The sequence below is a fragment of the Bombyx mori genome, chromosome 28 (assembly GCF_030269925.1).
Source record: "Bombyx mori chromosome 28, ASM3026992v2".
NCBI classification, from domain to species: domain Eukaryota; kingdom Metazoa; phylum Arthropoda; class Insecta; order Lepidoptera; family Bombycidae; genus Bombyx; species Bombyx mori.
The window spans coordinates 6,622,730-6,645,217 of NC_085134.1; the positions used below are offsets into that span (position 1 = coordinate 6,622,730).

General features: G+C 36.8%; 1 protein-coding gene across 1 annotated transcript; it reads right to left on the minus strand.

Annotated features, from left to right (window-relative positions):
* Positions 1–1,103: 1,103 nt before the first annotated feature.
* On the minus strand, positions 1,104–21,744 carry LOC101735827 (uncharacterized). The gene is made up of 6 exons (XM_062676836.1): positions 21,648–21,744; positions 19,448–19,622; positions 13,435–13,594; positions 6,323–6,496; positions 3,432–3,598; positions 1,104–2,510 (listed from the first exon to the last, which is right to left on the minus strand). The coding sequence occupies exons 2-6, from the start codon at positions 19,616–19,618 to the stop codon at positions 2,355–2,357; spliced, it is 828 nt and encodes a 275-aa protein (XP_062532820.1). The 5' UTR covers positions 19,619–19,622; positions 21,648–21,744; the 3' UTR covers positions 1,104–2,354.
* Between the last annotated feature and the right edge of the window lie 744 nt (positions 21,745–22,488).

The window sequence follows — 22,488 nt, forward strand, 5'->3', positions numbered from 1 at the left end:
TGGGGTATTCCGTAGGATAACCCACTCTAACCGGCGCCATCTAGGCGGGCTTCGGATAGCCTGTCGACCGAGAGGACTGGTGGTCCAGCGTCCCGATTCGAATGCCGACGCATCGCTAGATACGAATGCGACGGACGTCTTATCCTTTAGGCCACGACTACTTTAAATTTGACGATTCCCATTGTTATGGGTACCTCCTCCTCCTACTCGCGGCATTTTCCTCATTACTGAGGATCGTGACTCCCCCGCTGCATCAGTTTCTCCCGTACGATTTCCCTCCATCTGCTGCGATCCTTAGCTTCATGAAGAGCATTGTGGGCCACTCGTGGGACTGCGTCCTCTGGGACGTTTCCCATCTACCTTGCTTGTCACCATCAGCTGTTCAAAATTGTGACCCTCTTTACGAGCAATATGTCCGAAGAATTCCAGCACACTCCATGACCCGAAGTCATATAGTGGAAATAGCTATGGGTACCAGAGACTGATAAACATACTTAAATATGTTTACCTATATACATATATAGATAATAAGACGAAGAACAAACAGACCCGTTCATCACACTATGCTTACCCGATATGGGAATCGAACCCGCGACCCTCGGCGCAACAGTCAGGGCCGCGAACTACTGCACAACCAAGTCAATTGGTGTTTTTTTAGCAATGGCTCCAAAGTTTATCATGTCATCCTCATGTCCTTTTGGCTCTGCCCCTGGCATTGCTGAAGTCCATGGGCGACGATAACCACTCACCATCAGGTGGGCCGTGTGCTCGTCTGCCTACAAGGGCAATAAAAAAAAAGTTTAATGAAAAGTCCAAAACATTAAAACCATTTATAGATTATAAATTAAAATTAACAAAAATAAATAAATAAATATGAAAGCAATAATTTACATTTGACAATATTCGATAACGCTGTCGCTTAGTATTGTTTCGAAAAAGTTCCAATAATAGTCAATAATAGTCCTATAGACTAATCGGATAAGCCTCAGTTCAATAGTGGTCATTGAAAGATTGTTATCTATTAGCCTCATCGTCGTCACCCCATCTTCCGAAGTTCTATACTATTTTTTATCACAAAAAGTGCACTAAATTGAAATATAACCTCAACACAACAACGCAAACAATGAATGTATATTGTAAAACAAACAACACGGGCGTTTTATAGTATGCAGTGACGTCATTAAATATTACTTCCATCACAAATACAATATTAAGAACAAACAATTTCATAAAAGAATTAAAATATAAAATTTTCGCCACACCTCCGCCACTAGGTCCTTGATGCGTGTGTAAATTTTCTACCTAATCAGACGTCACGAAATCAGCAAAAATTACGTTCAAAGATTTACATATATATACACCATGTGACCAAAAATACCTTGGATATGAAAGTAGATGGTAATATGAGGAGATGGGTCGTCCCAAAAAGGCCTGGATGAACTGTGCGAAACAGGGTATTTTTATTGCTTAGATGGGTGGAAGAGCTCACAGCCCACCTGGTTTTTGAGTGGTTACTGGAGCCCATAGACATCTACGACGTAAATGCGCCACCCACCTTGAGATATCAGTTCTAAGGTCTCAGTATAGTTACAACGGCTGCCCCACCCTTCAAACCGAAACACATTACTGCTTCACGGCAGAAATAGGCAGGACGGTGGTACCTACCCGTGCGGACTCAAGGGGTCCTACCACCAGTATGCGAGCGCATGGATATGTGAGTGCTGAGATGGTCCGAATTGAAAAATATGACATGCTGCGTCAATTCCACACAGTAAGATAAGGTAAGAACCAGACAACAAGGATACATTTATACGAAGTCGTGTTAATAAACAACGCGAGATTCTATCACAAAGTGGTTTTAATTCAGAACATTTCTGTCTACTTTTACGTTTATACGCGTCTCCGTAATAGCTTTCAAATATATATCTGGTTGCCAGTATCTTATATGACCTTAGACAAGTATGAAGTGATTCTTCCAATCAATCATCACCATTCTCCTGCCCTTCTCCCAGTCACCTGCGGTCGACGCAACATGTTTTCTCCCTCCATACTCCTCTATCATATACCATTTCTTCGCTCACTCCCTTCTTACACATATCGTCTTTCACGCAATCCATCCATTTCTTCTTAGGTCTACCTCTTCCTCTAAAGCCTTCCAGATTCATAGTTAAAACTCTCTTACCATCTTCATCGTCATTTCGTCTCATCACACTATATCCATACCATCTCAAACGTGCATTCTACCAATAAATGCCAACAATAGATTAACAAAAAATTATCATGAACCCATCTTCTTTATTATCAAATACTTCTTTAAAACATTTTATCGAAACATCATCACCCTGAAACGGTTTTTAATCATCTTGCTCGTCATCATCATCGCCAATAGGTTGGATATTAAATCGGGATGAATGCTGAGTGTGTAACTCTTGAGGTTCTTCGACGTCCGGTATCCTGTATACCATTAGGGCAGCACCATAGTTTCCTTCGCCGGTATCGCAGAAAACCATCTATGGCAACAAACAATATTTGTTTAATTTTAAAATTAAGTTTCGTGAAAACATTCTTTCTATGAACAAATTTGTTTACTCTTTGTCAAAGCATTTAACGTATATTTAAACGTAAGCAAATACTATTTACTGGTGGTGGAACCTCTTGTGAGTCCGCATGGTTAGGTACCACTACCCTGCCTATTTCTGCCGTGAAGCAGTAATGCGTTTCGGTTTGAAGGTTGGGGCAGTCGTAACTATACTGAGAATTTTAAACTCATATCTCAAGGTAGGTAGCGGCATTTACGTTGTATATATCTATGGGCTCCGGTAAACACTTAACGCCCATTGGGCTGTGAGCTCGTCCACCCATCTATCCAATAAAAAAATGTATATCAGTTTCCCATAGTACAGCGAATCGAAGCTTAGGGCCAGATATGACTTATCCCCTGTTAATATTATACTAGAGGTTCTGCAGTAGTCGAAATTCGACTATAATTAATTGGAATTGTAAGTTTGTACACTATTATGATTGTATTTTATACTTCTATAATCAAAAATTTCGCCAAGGCGCTACACTAATAAAGTTTTAATTTTTTTTTAATAAAGACAAACAATATTTAATCTATTCTCAATTTGACCACAGACGTCAAGAACAAAAGTTTGACAATAAATAGATTGCACTATGCATGCGTGTGTGCGTCAAATACATGGTATGTAGTGTGTGTGTGTAATGTTTTCTTTATTGATTTAATATATCTTTAATGCATTATTTTAAAAAAATATTAGCATTGTGCACTTCTTCTCTATATTCTCTATAAGTGTGAAAAATTTCATACTCCTCCGTCCGTCCAATTTTCGTAAAAAGGGATACAAAGTTTTTGCTTCATGTATTAATATATAGATTCCAATTTTACCTCTCAGTTCCCAATCACAGCTCACCTGATTATCAACCAAATATCTAACATAATAAATTTCATTTAGTTTCTTGAAGCCTAATTCATCAGCTATCTGTTGCAGCCTTTCCGTTGTGAATATTCCCGATACAGCAGGTACATTGGCACTCGCGCTCAATGCTATCGCGGCTTTTATCAGTTCTTTTGCTATACCTGGAATTAAATAATTAGATATACCAATGATACGAAAATATTCACCAACAAAAAAATAGTCTTCATGAGTGAATATTTGCAATCAATAATTATTATCTTATTACTTTGTATACTAGAGCCACGAATCTATAGACTGATTTTAAAATTACCAGATAAATGTTGAAAGTTAAAAACTTTTCTTTGAAATTACTTAAATGAATTATTTTTTTATGTGGCCATAGAAAAAAAAAAACAGGCCTTAAACATTTTTATTTTGATACAGGGAGCGAACGGTTTGGCCACACAGCGAATTACACGGATTGTCTATTTGAGATAGTTTATATCAATCGCTTTATAAGCGAACTAGCGACCCGCCCTCGCTTCGCTTCGGAAACATTAAAACACACATGAAACCAAAAAAATAAAAAAAAAAGTAGCCTATGTTCATCAGGGACAATGTCGGCTTCTAATGGAAAAAGAATTTCTCAAATCGGTCCAGTAGTTTCGGAGCCTATTCGAAACAAACAAACAAACAAATCTTTCCTCTTTATAATATTAGTATAGATGAATGTGCCTTAGTTTTTTACTAGCTGCAGAACCTAAATAAAATTTTGGTACCAAAATGCTTGACGCAATTAAGAACGTTCGCTCACACGGCTGAGAAAGTCAAAAGTGACACTAATACATTATTTAATTATTATTTTTTATTGATTAGATGGGTTGACGAGCTCATAGCCCACTTGGAGTTAAATGGTTACTGTAGCCCATAGACATCTATAATGTAAACGCGCCACCCACCTTGAGATATAAGTTCTCATTATAGTTACAACGGCTGCCCCAACCTTCAGACCGAAACGCATGACTGCTTCACGGCAGAAATATAGAAATAGACTCACAAAAGTTCCTACTAGTTAGAAGTTAGAAGTCGTCGTGGCCTAAAGGATAAGACGTCCGGTGCATTCGTTGTTGCGATGCACCGGTGTTCGAATCTCGCAGGCGGGTACCAATTTTTCGAATGAAATACGTACTTAACAAATATTCACGATTGACTTCCACGGTGAAGGAATAACATCGTGTAATAAAAATCAAACCCGCAAAATTATAATTTGCGTAATCACTGGTGGTAGGACCTCTTGTGAGTCCGCCCTGCCTATTTCTGCCGTGAAGCAGTAACGCGTTTCGGTTTGAGGGGTGGGATAGTCGTTGTAACTATACTGAGACCTTAGAACTTATATCTCAAGGTGGGTGGCGCATTTACGTTGTAGATGTCTATGGGCTCCAGTAACCACTTAACACCAGGTGGGCTGTGAGCTCGTCCACCCATCTAAGCAATAAAAAAAAATAAAAAAAATACCACCAGTAAAAAACATTTAGAATATTTTCTTCGGTTTTCAGTGAGTACAAGGAAAATAAAAAAAAATACAACGTAATAAAACATGACACACAATACTTAATTCTCGGTGCAATGAACTAAGACCCATTTAAAATAAAACAAATTAACTTCACGACCGGGTGATCTCGTGACTCAAGCTTATAAGTGCGGCCCATATTTTTCCCCTGTTTAGATCAAATCATAAATCTTTCTATTAATTTACCATAACATTTATATTAACCTCAATAAAAGAAAATATTAGGGGTTAAACTATGAAATTGCCGATTTGTACTGAAAAATTGAATTTCGTTTTTTTTTTTCATTTAACATATTTATTTAACCAAAATATTTATACATTGCTGCCATCTAATAGGAAATCTGGTGATCTAGAATCTACAAACTATGTGAAAGCATTTTGTACTGCCTCCTGGAAAGAAAACTTTTTATCACGTAGAAAATTGGTCAAATCACGAAAAAAATGGTAGTCCGTTGGAGCAAGGTCTGGCGAATACGGAGGGTGACGAAATTGCAGTTCCTGTAGAGTTAAGTTCTATGTCAATTCTAAGTACCTATTACAATAAAACGGCAATGTCATACTTTAACCCCTATTAGGTACACTGAAACTATGTATTTGTAGTTTTTAATAATTATGGGCTCTTTTGGACACTGTCTAATTACCTAGCCGATCAGTAATATCACGTCGGTGTTACCGGTTTGGGAAGCTTAACAACAAAGGGAAGATCTTCCACCGAGCGGGTGAAATTTTCCCGATAGACCGACGGTCCGAATGTTGTTGTTCGGAACTTGTATATGAGTCGACTATTATCAAAGGCGGCAATCTGACTTTTGGACAATGATTGGTAAATCAGAAAAACGAATTATTGACTTTGTACTCCATTGGCAGTCACAAAACTCTTCGGAACGACATCTTAGATAAATAACACAGGTTACGCTTGTGTAGTGTTTGTGAATAAGCGCGCGGCGTGACGTCGCACTGCATGCGCATCATGAAAAGTCTGCCCATCTCTCTCTCGCGCGGTCTAGATTATGAGTGTGAAGGGGACAGTTAATTTATTATTGTTTTAATATTGAATTATTATTGTCTAATTATAATTGCATAAGTTGATAAAAAATACTATGCAATAGCCTTACCGCGGCAGTCCCCGAGTACCACACGTGTTTTTTTATGCTTATATGGGTGGACGAACTCACGGCCCACCCGGTGTTAAATGGTTACCGGAGCCCATAGACGTCTATAACCTAAATCATGCCACCAACTTGTACCATGAGTTTTAATGTCTCAATTTTTACAGTACATCGGCTGTCCCATGTATGTTTTTAAGTATGATTGTTGACAATCTGCTCTCACTCACCTCTGTGCCTGTAACGATTCTTCAAAGCGACTATATAAATCTTGAAGTATCTCCGGACGCCGAGCGCTTCGTAAATACACACCGGCTTCTCTACTTCGTTGTAAAATTTCATTACTGATGTGTAGAGCTCGTTGTGAGTTATCTTTATGCGGCTGAACGTACGCGAAAATGCACCTTCGGTTAGAAAGAAAACGGATTATAGTAGCTTGCGCTGGCTGTTTTGCGCGCAACGAAAGCCGGTCTTACGTGATGATAGTTTTAAGTCTCCTCTTCAAACAAACGTACGGAGGCGGTGATTCGAATCAAATTTAAATTTTAATAATTCAACTGTCTTCGTTTTCAGAAATGTTTCAAATGTTTATTACATTATTTTAGTTTAACAATTTCCTAGCCTTACTTGTGCTAGTTTTATTATTTACAGTTTTTATTTTATTGCCCTTGTAAGTAGACGAGTAAGCTGACTAAGTACAAAATATGGACTTATAAGGCTATCTTTTTCCCTATCTATCTATTCACTGGTACCCTAAGAGCCTATTCCAGCTATACAATGGCTAGTAAGTGAGCGCACGGGGCTCAACCTAAGAGTCTGCTAACACTAGCCCTAGCAAGCAGTGCTTATCAGAATCGGACCGGATCGAAATCGCGAGCCACTGAGAAAATCCAACAACAAGCTCAATTCACTGAACATTATTTTCATTTATTTATTGCTTAGATGGGTGGAAGAGCTCACAGCCCACCTGGTATGAAGTGGTTACTGGAGCCCATAGACATCTACAACGTAAATGCGCCACCCACCTTGAGATGATAAGTTCTAAGGTCTCAGTATAGTTACAACGGCTGCCCTTCAAACCGAAACGCATTATTGTTTCACGGCAGAAATAGACAGGGTAGTGGTACCTACCCGCGCGGACTCACAAGAGGTCCTACCACCAATAATTTCCTAACCTTACATACTTGTGCTAGTTTTATTATTTACATTTACAGTTTTCGTGGTCACATTAACAAACTAATGTGTTAATTGTAGACGTTTGAATATTGTGCTAACTACCGTCTTTTTTTGTATAAAAATATTTATAGACCTTTCCTTTTTTTTTACAGCCTGAAGTAACATACCATTCTATAAGATAATATGTAACTTCGCGGCACATCTTGGTGGTAGGATGTCTTATGAACTTGCAAGGGTAGACACCCTAATAATGCGATTCAGTTTGCGGGGTGGGGCAACCGTAGTACGATAAAACTGAGACTTAGAATTCGTGTCTTAAGTCGAATGGGCTCCGGTAGACACTTTACCCCAAATCGACCGTGTGAGTTGGTCCACCCGTCTAGGCAACAACAAAAAGATATAGTTCATGACCCACGACTGGTGCTTAATGGTCCAATCCATCAGCCACCTTGACCTACGCCCATAAGCAATCCTGTAAAGCAAAAACGACCAGAAACTTCTTTAAACTCACTTCAGAAGCTCGACAGTAAACTAATATGAATGGCTGACGGAGCCATTTAATAATTAACATTAAGCTAGCATTGCGATTGAAATTTTGACTTTAAATTTACTTTTTTCCCCTACCAATTCACTGGAAGCCTGAAAGCCTATTCCAGCCTATTCCAGGTAATTGAACTCACGGGCTCAACCTGAGAGAATTTGCTAACACTAGCCCTAGCAAGAGCAGTTCTTCGCAGAATCTACCACCGGATTGGAAACGCGACACACTGAGAAGATCCGGTGAGAAACTCAGTGGGTTGTGAAGGCTATCGATGAGAATGCTTACCAATACTATCATTTATTTAAGTAGTTTAGAAAATAAAAAAAAACACGCTTAAATAGTAAACCAATCAAAAATCAATCTTTTGGTCAGGACATTACGAAAGTATAAAATGTAACAAAATTATTATACTGTCATGAATCTTTGATGAGTACCTATAAGTTAATCGGACTTCTTGAAGTCGTTAAAAAATACCACTCAAAGATGCAAACAAACATACAAAGCAAAATCGATGAGTATGTTTGTTTTATCGAGTATTCATTCACCTACGCGGTTATTTTCTTTTAAAAAGATCTCGAACGTAAACCTCATGTAACATAACGAGCAGTCAGTATGTACCGTTTTGTATCGATACCATCAGCATCCCCCTAATATAGACCTACCCCTATCGACTACTTCGAATCCAATTTACGTACCAGAAACAGCGCGTAAGCTATGAAAGAAAAGCGATTAAAAGGTTTTTAAATTTCTTTTTTTTTTTCAATGCTTCATCTACTTGAATCTTTAAAATTAAAACATTATTATACTGATTTTAAGCAGAAAACTAGATGAGATATCCATTAGCTACATATTAACATTGTTAGTAGCCACTTTGATTGCAGTAATGGAACAGATTAAACTACCACCACCACCAATTTTTTTTTAAGGGATTTTATGACCTGTTAACTGATGCCTTTCAGTCATGTCTTATTTTAATTTATATTCATATTTTTATGAAAAATTATATTATGGAGTGAAATGAAATGAACACGACTAATTTGAGACATTCATCAACTGGGATGAAATTAAATGAAATGAAATGGGATGAAATATAATCTCAGTAAAATGGTGGTCATTTACTAAGATTTTTTCAGTGGACTTTTTGGAGGATCCCGAGAAGTTACGTCCAGCGACTTTGTTTCATTTTTCCACATTTGTGCACTTTCACAGATATTAAATAGTTAATAAACCACCATTATTACACATTTAAAACCGAAGAAACACTAAATAGACAAAATAAAACAAATCACACAACTTCACTCCTCGCGTTCCCGCCAAAAAGTCCCCACCATCAATAAAAATGAAAATTTAAATCTAACCCACATCACAAGAACAAATAAGTTTGAAAATAAAATGAACTTTCAATATCTCAAATGATACACTTATTCACCAAATAATTAATACTATCACTATACTATGATGATGGGCCTTTTGACGATATTTGTAAGCGGACACTTGTACTTCCTAAAGTCACAAATAGCATATGCTATGTGTGCTTAGTTTCCTAAATAAAAATTCAATGAACTAATAAAGGTAATTTTTGCTCTTACTCGTCTGGCTATTGTAACTTATTAAGCTTAACGAAACCACAACAAGTTAGTAAGCAGATTTAATTTACAGTCTTCTAACTTTTCGACAGGATAATAGAGGTAGCGTCAAAAGCTTAAACCCTAAAAAACTTTATTCAGCGTCTAGTCTGTCCCGCAAAGATACCACTATTCTAGCTTTTTCTACCGCGTAGCAGTTAATGCGTTTCGGTTTGGCGAGTTGACTAGCTGCTATACTATAAAACTGATACTTAAAAATTGTGTCTCAAAGTGGGTTTTTACGTTGTTGTCTATGAAGTTAGGTAGCAACTTAACACCAGTTGGTCTGTGAACTTCTTCATTGCAATAAACAAATAAACTTCCAAAAAAACAAAACAAAACAAAAATGGACTTTAAGTTGTTAAATATTGCAATCGCTTAATTTTTTTTTGTTATTGCTTAGGTACGTGGACGAGGTCACAGCCCACCTGGTTTTTGAGTGGTTACTGGAGCCCATAGACATCTACGACGTAAATGCGCCACCCACCTTGAGATATCAGTTCTAAGGTCTCAGTATAGTTACAACAGCTGCCCCACCGTTCAAACCGAAACACATTACTGCTTCACGGCAGAAATAGGCAGGGCAGTGGTACCTACCCGTGCGGACTCACAAGAGGTCCTACCACCAATAAAACTTCCAAAACAAAACATTACAAAAACTTACTTTATTATAAACTAACTAACCCGGCAGACTGTGCCTCAATCGATAAATAAAAGACACATCAAGGGGACACATCAAAGGAAAAACAAAATTGTTTGTTTTTATATAATTCAGAGCATTTTCATATTTGTCTACCTTTAAAACTTTCTCTGGACTTCCACAAATAATTCAAGACTGAAATTAGCCAAATCGGTCGAGCCGTTCTCGAATTTTAGCGAGAATAACGAACAGCAATTCATTTTTATATATATAGAACATAGAAGATTATTAAATATTGCAATCGCTTATATCTTACAAATCGGGCCACACAAAAAAATCGTACGAGCTGAATCGGAATTCTCTTTACGGATGCAGTAAAAATTTAGGCTCAAAGGCATTCAAGGAATCCACCTCCTAATGTTACGGCCAACGTACGGATGGAAATCGAGTTTTATACGGATAGATAGTCAAATAGATTCTGTTTGGAAACATAATGGACTGGGGCGTGTCTTAGATAATGCTTTAGTGGAATTTTAAATATATTTAACAGATTGTATTTAGGTTATTTGTGTTGAAACAAATCAAATCAAATCAAAATCAAAAAAATTTTATTCAACATAAATGAAAGTACATACTTGTTGAACGTCAAAAGAACTACCGCCAATTCACAAGAACTAGTCTCCGTCCTGAGAAGAATTGGCAAGAAACTCAGCGGGCATGTCTTTTTTTTTTTAAATATGAAATATATTTTTTAATATTAGATTTCTTATAATATATAAATTTAATAAATAAATTTAAATAGTAGATCTAATATATAAAATTCTCGTGTCACAGTTTTCGTTGCCATACTCCTCCGAAACGGCTTGACCGATTTTGATGAAACTTTTTGTGCTTATCCGGTATCTATGAGAATCGGCCAACATCTATTTTTCATCCCCCTAAATGTTAGGGGTAGTCCACCCCTAAATTTTATTTTTTATTTTTTAGACAATTTTTTTTGTTTTTATTTTTTTATGATACAGCATACAAAAATACATACAACCCTAAATTTTCATCCCTCTACGATCAACCCTTATTTTATATTTCCTAATTAAAAACTTTAAATTTTTTTGCGAGAATTTTGTTTTCATTTTGTCATGACGTAGAATAAAAAAAATCATATTACTCTGAAATTTTCACCCCTCTACGATCAACCCCTATTTTTTATTTGTTAATTATAAACTTTAATTTTTTTGGCAAGATTTTCATTTTTATTTTTATTTTGTCATGAATTAAAAAAAAAATCTGATGTTACTCTCAATTTTTCATCCCTCTATGATCAACCCCTATTTTTTATTTGTTAATTACAAACTTAAATTTTTTTGGTAAATTTTTTATTTTGTTTTGTCATGACTTAAAATAAAAAAAATCATATTACTCTCAATTTTCACTCTTATATGATCAACCCCTATTTTTCCATCCCGATTAATATTTTTTTTATTCTATGCACAAATCCGCAATAAGGTTGCAAGATGGCAATCAAATATTATAATTGTAGTACGATAAATTCTTATTCAGAGTTTATAATTTCAAGTTCCTTTAATTATGATTTTTTTTAAATCGAATTTGATCTCCCCCCCCCGCCGGTCGACTACTGATCAACTATCAATCGATCAGCTATCCCCGCCAGGTGTCACCACTCATCCAGCAAACATCACGTAGTAGGGATGAGGACGAAGCCGGTCTCCTGTCTTACTTACTCACTATACATCATAGATTATACACTTAATATATTTGAGAGCTATACAATACTATACATTTTTCAGCCATGTTTTTTTGGTTTTATTTGTGTATCAATAGTATGTTCAGTAGGTCTGAGAATCGGCTACTATCTATTTTTCATACCCCTAAGTGAAAAGGGTTGTCCACCCCAAACATTTATTTTTTATTTTAATTTTTTGGATATTTTTTTTTGTTTATAATGAGGTATTATGTGGTTAAATGAGGTTTTTTTTTCTACAGTAGAATTTCCCTAGAAATCTTATTTAAGGCAATACAACGTTTGCCGGGTCAGCTAGTCATTATATAAATATTTGTAAACGTTTTGGTACAGATTATTCAAATTGATGTGTGTTATCTGTGCAACTGTGCGAATGTAGACTGATGTGACTTGAGAGCAAATATAATTCATTGTGTCCTTTATAAGAAATCTGATTAGAGTTTTATTGAAACTAGAGGTCCCGCAATAGACTATAATTAATTGGAATTGTAAGCTTGTACACTATTATGATTGTATTTTATACTTCTATAATCACAAATTTCGCCAAGACTACACTATAAAAAATATTAACAAAGACAAACAATATTTAATCTATTCTCAATTTGACAACAGACGTCAAGAACAAAAGCTTGACAATAAATAGTATACATGTGTGTGTGCGTCAAATACATGGTATGTAGTGTGTGTAAAGTTTTCTTTATTGATTTAATGTATCTTTTATGCATTATTTAAAAAAAAAATTAGCATTGTGCACTTCTTCTCTATATTCTCTATAAGTGTGGAAAATTTCATACTCCTCCGTCCGCGCAATTTTCGTAAAAAGGGATACAAAGTTTTTGCTTCACGTATTAATATATAGATACTGCCAAATTCCAATAATTTGGCGTTTTACAAATCACACAAACCACAGTCAAGTCTCAACACATTTAAGCATTTCTCGCAATTACTAAGAGATATCAATGCACGCTCTGTTTCTTCTAAAAAAAGGGTTTTAACTACAATTTTATGTAGTGTATCTATTACACTAATGTCTATGGGTTTCGGCTATTAACTTAGCACCTAATGAGCGGGGAGCTCTTAATTGACTTATCTATGCAAAAAAATAAATAATAATTTAAAAAAACTAACAAAATACGGTTTTATAGAAAATCCAACTAAAAAATAGAAAATAAATTTCAATAAATTTGAATTAAAAGTAGTGTAAGAAAAAGTGATTTTATTGTATAATAAAAAAGCGTGCTTTTCAGGATATTATCAAAATGACCCTTCTACCATATCTGTTCATAAAATATTTATAGCTACTGATACCAAGCACCCCACGTTTTTTTTACAATAAAATTACTTTTTCTTACGCTATTTTTAACTGATTATTTATTTTTAATTTTTTAGTTGAATTTCAATTTTTCGTTTAATATTGACTTGTCATCAATCCTTAATAAGTATAGCAAATTTTGAGTTAATCCGACGTTTTGAAGGGGGTCAAAATTATGTTCAAAGATTCCGTTACATACATACGTCTGAAGCTAATAAAAGCGTATTAAAAAGTCCTTTTGCCAGTCGAAAATAGCGCTAATAATGTTAAATACAAGATTGAAACTAACATTTCTCTTGTATCCGCATGATGAGTAATCCGACGAGCTGGTCCGTTCCCTCCTTGACGGCGGCTATAGACATCTTATCCTTCATCCAGATCCTCAAATTGTGTGTGAACTCATCGGTGCCCTCCCTGTCTTCGGATAATTTAACTGACCTGTACGTTACCTACGATGATTGAAAGCATTTCATTAAAAATTCGTTTAAGCCCAAAATCAAAAAGATTCCAAACGAGATACACTTGAATTAAAAAAAAAAGATGTGTGGTGTCGTGGGACACCGGATAGGAACGAAGTTCCTTATTATAAAAATATTAATTATAAGTTCTATTCGAGGTATAAAGAAAATAAAACTGGAGGTTTCGCAACAACCCACGGTCATTCGGTAACGTGCGAACTTATTGTGGTACACTTCATTCACGGTTGTTTGCATAAGAGTTAGTGTATTGCGCAAACGAACGCTCTAAGATCGTAGGCAGTGAATGATAAAAAAAATATGTTATTGTTTGTACGTTTTTACAAAGTTAAGTCGTACATTGTGTGCATTACTAATGAAAATCTTACGTTACGGACGTTTTTTCCCGGTTAGGGTACCCCTCCGCATCGTCCCATAAGGAACTTCGTTCCAAAAACATTACAAGCCCATGTTAGAAACAGTGAAGGAATTGATTGATAATGAAATAAAAGCTTAAGATTGAAATAGGAATAATAAAATAGATCTATTCTAAGCTTGTACTATCCCAATGAATTTGATAACCGGCTGATTTCCAAATCAACATTACCTACAATCGTTAAACATCCGCACTTTACAATCAAATAATTTTTCGTCAACACGTTGACTGCCGTGTAGGTCACCGGTGCCCTACGCGGCGCACTGAAGTAATTATGTCGATGTTTGAAGTCGTCGTGGCCTAACGGATAAGACGTCCGGTGCATTCGTGTTAAAGCGATGCACCGGTATTCGAATCCCGCAGGCGGGTACCAATTTTTCAAATGAAATACGTACTCAACAAATGTTCACGATTGACTTCCACGGTGAAGGAATAACATCGTGTAATAAAAATGAAACCCGCAAAATTATAATTTGCGTAATTACTGGTGGTAGGACCTGTTGTGAGTCCGCGCGGGTGGGTACCACCACCCTGCCTATTTCCGCCGTGAAGCAGTAATGCGTTTCGGTTCGAAGGGTGGGGTAGCCGTTGTAACTATACTGAGACCTTAGAGCTTATATCTCGAGGTGGGTGGCGCATTTACGTTGTAGATGTCTATGGGCTTCAGTAACCACTTAACACCAGGTGGGCTGTGAGCTCGTCCACCCATTAAAGTAATAAAAAAAAAAAAAAAAATTTTGCATAATTACTGGTGGTAGGAAGTCTTGTGAGTCTGCACGGGTAGGTACCACCACCCTGCCTATTTCTGCCGTGAAACATGAAGCGTTTCGGAAGGGTGGGGCAGCCGTTGTACTGTAAAAACTGAGACCATATCTCATATCTCAAGGTAGGTGGCGGCATTTATTTGTAGATGTCTATGGGCTCCGGTAACCACTTAACATCAGGTGATCCGTGAGCTCATTCACCCATCAAAGCAATAAAAAATAAATAAAAACACGGACGAGCGAGGTGTTACTTCTTTGAAATTATATAATAGTATCTTCTTAGGGTCTGGCAGTTTCTTTGACTGTGATTTTCATCTTCGCGATAGCAGGATCAGATCTGTTAGATAAATCCTTGAACTTGCTCGTTGCCTTAACGAGCAATAAAGGCATAGCTGACCGAAGGATTCACTCTGACTTACTGTTCCATCATTTAGTTGTAAATCAACAAAAATCATCTATATATTAATATGTGAAGGAAAAACTTTGTATCCCTTTTTACGGAAATTGCGCGGACGGAGGAGTATGAAATTTTCCACACTTATAGAGAATATAGAGAAGGAGTGCAGAATGTTAATATTTTTTTAATTATGCCTAAAAATACATTAAATCAATTAAAAAAACATTACACACACTACCATTTATTTGACGCAACACGCATGCATACTATTTATTTATTGTCAAACTTTTGTTCTTGACGTCTGTGGTCAAATTGAGAATAGATTAAATATTGTTTGTCTTTGTTAATATTTACCTAAAGTGTAGTCTTGGCGAAATCTGTGATTACGGAAGTATAATAATTCTTTGACAATAGAATCATAAGAGTATACAAACTTATAATTTCAATTAATTACAGTTGAATTTCGACTACCGTGAGACTACTAGTACAAAAAAAATTGTTCAAAAGAGGAAAGAGAAAACCACGAAAAACGAAGTTTCTTAACAGCCTTGACTTATATAAAAAACACATTCATAGAAATTAAAAAATTTGTAATATAATATTCTCGCTGGAGTAACAAACGCAGACTGAAATACCCATTGCTTTCGCCTTGGCTGCTTAATTAAGAAACTGCCTAAGAAAAAAGATGAATTGCCCGTTCGAAAAATCTTAATTTACTTAATTAAGGTATTTTGTGCTTGGAAAGAAGTGACCGAAAAGCAATCAGTAAGATATAGGTTGGGGTTACCTTTATGGCGATTATGCTCAAAATAATCAATTGAAAATAAAACTTTTTTTATTCATTGCTTAGACGGGTGGACTAGCTCACAGCCCACATGGCGTTAAGTGGTTACTGGAGCCCATAGACATCTACAACGTAAATGCACCACCCACCTTGAGATATAAGTTCTAAGGTCTCAGTATAGTTACAACGGCTGCCCCACCCTTCAAACCGAAACGCATTACTGCTTCACGGCAGAAATAGGCAGGGTGGTGGTACCCACACGTGCGGACTCACTAGAGGTCCTACCACCAGCTATTTATACAATACTATTATTCTGTAAGTACAAGAATGTACTTGAGTTTCCGGAGTTATTTTTTTTATGAAGGAATTACGAAGGATTACGGTTGAACCGAAGGCCTTTCCAGTTTCACCAAGACAGGTGGGCGAGCACGGGCTCAGCCAGGAGGTGTGGGATTTTCCAACAGCTGCCTGAGTACCTCCGAAGGAGACCTAACAACTCAAAGGCAGCTTCGCGAATACGTCTACTATCAGATCGGAATCGCAACCCGCTGAGAAGATCCGGCAAGAAACCCACCGGGTTGATGTATGGATTAGGATGCACGTCGCACTCTTTATAGAGTTCAACGAGTACGGTTGCCAGTGTCCGTAAGCCCGCTCCTAGTGTTGGAGCTGAAGGCATCTATTGCAAGTGTTATTGGATTCCAGAAAGTATCATTTGCCAATACGAAGGGATCCGTGGATGTCGCCAGCATCTTCGTTTCCACAGTAAGCGACTCGGTTGGTAGGTCCTTGGTATTTCTGCTATCCATAAATTGTCAATTACAGTGACTACCTACCATTAGGTAGGTGGTATGGTCTTACGCCAATAATAGCAATAAAAAACCTTTTATTTTATCTAAACCATTCGTTGTGTCTTTTCTTGGTTGCGAGTCGTAAATTTAATGAAGTTTAATCTTACGTTTATCAATTTCTATATATTACATATTATATACAAACATTTCTATTATTTTGCGAATATCAAACTAGTACATATTTCTGTGAACTTACACACTACAATCTAAGTTAGTGACTAAGTAATAAGTTATTTCCAAAAACTTTAATCGCTCCCATTCGAACCCCACCCAAGCCCACTCGAAAAATACTTGAAATATCTTTTAGACTTTTTTAATAAACTGCGCTATAAGCTCCACCAAGAGAATAAAATTTGTATTTAAAAAATCTTCGCTTTTCTCGATTAGTTTCAGTAATTTGTTTGAAATCCCTAACTAAAGCTCTCAACTGGTTTGGTTCGATGGGCATTTGTTTATCCGAATGGAATGTGAGCATGTGTCTAGAAGTTCTTGTTCGTCGATTATAATTTCTTTTGTTAGAAAGCGTTTTGGGCGTTCAAATTGGAATGCTTTGAAGTATTTTAATGAAAAACGTTTTAATTAAACTTGATACTGAAACTGAAGACGGTAACCATCCTAACAATAATACTGTTGAACTGTGGGAAAGAATAGCTAATACTATCGGACATAGCCTTTTTTTTTTGTCCAGAGGAAATAGCCAGACTTCCGTCTTCTACTGGGGATGGAGGGCGGGGCATGTCGGAGTCGAACTGACTAAAACCTCCAGTCACTCTCCACTTCGATAAAGCGGCACGACACGAGAACCCTCTCATCGCGGCCGCCAGTAACTACATTCCCGATCCTGCGGAAAGAATGGAAAGCAGTCGACGTCGCCCTAAGCACGTCATTTCGGATCCTCCCGATCCACTAACGGTGCTTTTTGGTACCTCAAGCACCGGTCATCGTCCTCGTCGAACCTGTCGCTTGCGACGAAGGGCTCGACGAGCAAATTAACCCTCAGACACAGCCCACTGAGTTTCTCGCCGGATCTTCTCAGTGGGTCGCGTTTCCGATCTGGTGGTGGATTCTGCGAAGCACGGCTCTTGCTAGGGTTCGTGGTAGCAACGTCATCAGGTTTGAGCCCCCTGAGCTCACCTACTAGTTAAGGCGACGCTGATATAGCCTCTCAAGGCTATCAGCGTAGGTAGGAAAAAAAAAAAAGGCGCTCAACAACCCACGTCCAAACCTCGCATGAGACAGAACTCATGAAAAGGCAAAGGGGGGAGAGTGAAGCGTGTATTGCGGAGCACATCTCTCCCATCACCCTCCCCCTCGGGACGCCGGGCCAGCGAACGTCGGCGCCACGGCCACCAGCCCAACGGACATAGCCTAGCATGTTTGCCATTTTACTTAAAACAATAGTAGTTTAATATTAACTTTTACATGCTACTTTTATTTGAAATTACAAATAAAACAATACACAAATCGATTTTACAAACAAAAGTTTCAATTATTTACCGCAAAATATACCACAAAATTATTAACGTAATTTAACGATAATACTAGATATAATAATTCCTAAGTCTCTTTATCATGTTTCGTTGTTATTATTGCGTCGTATAACTTAGAGATTGTTGTAGCTGGCTCTATATTAAATTCATAGTACGACATTTTTTATTTTTTATTATACATTTGGTTCGGGAAAATACAGTCGGTATATTGGTGCAACATTCGTTTTTTCCAAATTATCTATCGTTATTTTTTTGGAAGGTAGTTTCTATTTATCTTATCTTATACCTTTAAACGAGCAATTCTTGTATATATATATAATCTGAATCTCGGAAACGGCTCCAACGATTTTCATAAAATTTAGTATACAGGGGATTTCGGGAGCGATAAATCGATCTAGCTACGATTTATTTTCAGGTTGTTTGAAATGTTGTTTTATTCGTGTTTTTTTTTTTATTGCTTAGATGGGTGGACGAGCTCACAGCCCACCTGATGTTAAGTGGTTACTGGAGCCCATAGACATCTACAACGTAAATGCGCCACCCACCTCGAGATATAAGTTCTAAGGTCTCAGTATAGTTATAACGGCTGCCCTACCCTTCAAACCGAAACGCATTACTGCTGCACGGCAGAAATAGGCTGGTGGTACCTACCCGTGCGGACTCACAAGAGGTCCTACCACCAGTGATTAAAACGTGTTCGTGTTTTCAATAATCAACTTTATGACTCTTCCCGACATCTATTGGCGAATAATATGACAATTTTTCTATTTTTTTAAAAAAAACCGAACAAAGCTCGGTCATCATCTAGTTTTAATTAATACTAGCGACCCGCCCTCGCTTCGCTTCGGAAACATTAAAACACACATGATACCAAAAAAAAATAAAAAAAAAAAAATTAAAAAAAGTAGCCTATATTCATCAGGGACAATGTCGGCTTCTAATGGCAAAAGAATTTTTCAAATCGGTCCAGTAGTTTCGGAGCCTATTCGAAACAAACAAACTAACAAATCTTTCCTCTTTATAATATTAGTATAGATATAGATTTCATTGATAATCTAATGCAAACCGCGTTATATTTATGCATCAGTTGTACAGTTATACACCAATTTATCATAACAAGAATACCTCTTCGGGCAGATAATGTTTCTTCAGCAGTTTCACGGCGTCTTCATATCTCCTGTCCTGTAAATCTTCGAACCTAATCCCGCAAGGAACCCGGCCCCAAATTGATGGCGCTTTGATCCTTTCCTCCAATATCTTCATTTTTTCAACATCAGCTTCGGCTGTCTTCGCCATGTTTCTAAAAAAATAAAGTTTTAAGAACTATCTATCAGGTATATCACTACATAGTATAAAACAAAGTCGCTTTCTCTGTCCCTATATCTGTCTGTCCCTATGTATGCATAAAACTTTAAAACTACGCAACGGATTTTGATGCGGTTTTTTTTAATAGATAAAGTGATTGAAGTGTAAGGTTTATATGTATAAATAACATCCATTAAATAGTGGAGAAATCAATAATAAATTACAGTTTCAGAAGCGAAGCGAGGGCGGGTCGCTAATTTAAATATAGTCAACAACTAATTACATATTTTCCTTCAAACAAGCGTTAAAAGTATTATTTCTTTTTTATTGCTTAGATGGGTGGACGAGCTCACAGCCCTCCTGGTGTTAAGTGGTTACTGGAGCCCATAGACATCTGCAACGTAAATGCGCCACCCACCGTGAGATATAAGTTCTAAGGTCTCAAGTATAGTTACAACGGCTGCCCCACCCTTCAAACCGAAACGCATTACTGCTTCACGACAGAAACAAGCAGGGCGGTGGTACCTACCCGCGCGGACTCACGAGAGGTCCTACCACCAGTGATTACGCAAATTATAATTTTTGCGGGTTTGATTTTTATTACACGATGCTATTCCTTCACCGTGGAAGTCAATCGTGAACATTTGTTAAATACATATTTCATTAGAAAAATTGGTACCCGCCTGCGAGATTCGAACACTGGAGCATCGCTCAACACGAATGCACCGGACGTCTTATCCTTTAGGCCACGACGACTTCCATAGATAGCGGCCCGGTTGTGCCCATGGCATGACTAATCTCTATTCTTGCTAAGAGACTACCAATCAGGATCAGAAAAGCAGTAAGCCGAGATCGTAAATAAAATATTAACTTTTGGTTCAATATTTGAAACAACCAGCACTTTGCTCTTTGGCTCTTATTAGGTACGTCTAAAATTGTTCATTTACTAATTATTCTTGAATATCTAGACCGAATTTTAAATAAGAATCATGTGATCTCTACAATATAGCAGAGTTTGTGCGCAAGAGGAATATTATAATTATAATTAAGACTATTCTAGAATTTTTTGAAAAAGCCTCATCTTAGAAACATAATATACCTAAGTTTTCTATTCTTTTTTTCACCTTTTATTGCAACTGTAGGAAGACGACTAAGGAAAACGGTCCTCCACCTGATAACAAATAGTCACTGTCGCCCATGGACACAAGCAATGCTAGGGATAAGTCGCTGCCTACCACTGAATACTTTCGGCTAGCCTCGTTTGAAGAACATGTCATAGGGTTTAGGAAACAGCGCAAAGGGGAATTTACTCCAAACTCGGATGGAACGTGGCAGAAAAAAAATTGTTTAAAAAAACTAACAAAATACGCTTTTATAGAAAATCCAACTAAAAAATAGAAAATAAATTTTAATAAATTTGAATTAAAAATAGTGTAAGAAAAAAATGACTTTATTGTAAAAAAGCGGAGGTGATTTTCAGGATATTATCAAAATAACCCTTCTACTCATATCTGTTCATAAAATATTTAAAACTACTGATACTATGCATTCATACGTCTGAAGCTAATAAAAGCGTATTAAAAACCAAAGGAATCCCAACCAAAAGTAGAATCAAAAGATTTAAAAAAACAAGGCTTATTTCATAAGTCTTTTTCACTAGACGCTAAAGAGGTGACCGAATTCAATGTCTACAAAATACCAAATAATAAAGATAGAAAATAAAAATGAAAAACACATTACGTCACGTTGTATTGGCAGGGAGCCAAATTCTGCTCATAAATTTAGAACATGGATAATATTTGATTAAGTTGCAGACAATGGATGATAATTATAATATACGGTAAAGTTAGATGGTCTGATTATGGAGGCCAGCGAGATGTTTGTTAAGAACGGTCATAAATAAGAAACAAGGCAGCTATTCGTTTAAAACTACAGGAGAGGTCAAGATTCGGTGAGGATCGGATTGGGGATGAAAACACTAAAATAAAAAATATACTATTCGTTTGGAATTCGGACTCACATTTAATTAAATTCATAATGAATTAAATAGTCTTTTAGGTAAACATAATATCAAAATTATTAATGACAGTTCGCATATTAAATTCAATGTCAAATGTTTGACAATATTTTTTTTAAATCAATTGACAAATAGAAAGCGCAAAAAACCTTGTTTTTACATAGTTTTACGCCGATAAGAGTAACGCCATCTATTATCAAATAGCGGAAACACAAATCGAAACGATTTGCCTTACCGAGAATGTTCTCGATAATTCTAGGGATGTCGTAGCGACTATAAAAGCGTTGCAGAGATGACACGAAGTTAGTAATTGGATCTACTCGAAGCGAAACAGCAAACGGATCACCTGAAGCGAAGCGGAAGAAGTGAATGATGAATTGTAAAATGTTCTGTAAGTGTTCTAAGTGTTAAATAGAATTTTAATTTGTTATTCGGTGAAAGTTTTATCTATCCCGAGCCCCAGGGCGTAACAATAGTATAGTGCAAATAAATTTGTAGACAAGAATATCACTTAATCGAAGAGTGGCAATAATAAATGTCGGCTCGGATGCAAGAGTTCACAATTTACTCTCTGCTTACCGGGTTATAAAAATGATCCTTGAGATACGAAACCGAAGGTTTAATTTACTTAAGACAATGCCCATTTCTCAACCAAACGTACCCTTAAAACTGGAACTCATTATAACCACATGAACAGGTAAGATTTTGGTACCAACCCATAAACCAAACTCTGTGGGTTGATAAACGAGGAATTTATCATTACCTGAAATTTTCTGTAGATTGCATTTTTCCCCCAATCTAATCGTTGGTAGCATACGAGGCTATTTTAACGCGTGCAAACAAA

Excerpts from the sequence above, each read along its gene's own strand:
- LOC101735827 (XM_062676836.1), bottom strand. The coding sequence starts at position 19,618 with ATGGCGAAGACAGCCGAAGCTGATGTTGAAAAAATGAAGATATTGGAG. Across the intron at positions 6,497-13,434 it reads CATGCGGATACAAGAGAAAT|GTGCATTTTCGCGTACGTTC; the intron begins GTTAGTTTCAAT and ends TTCTAACCGAAG. Across the intron at positions 2,511-3,431 it reads GATATTTGGTTGATAATCAG|ATGGTTTTCTGCGATACCGG; the intron begins GTGAGCTGTGAT and ends TTGTTGCCATAG.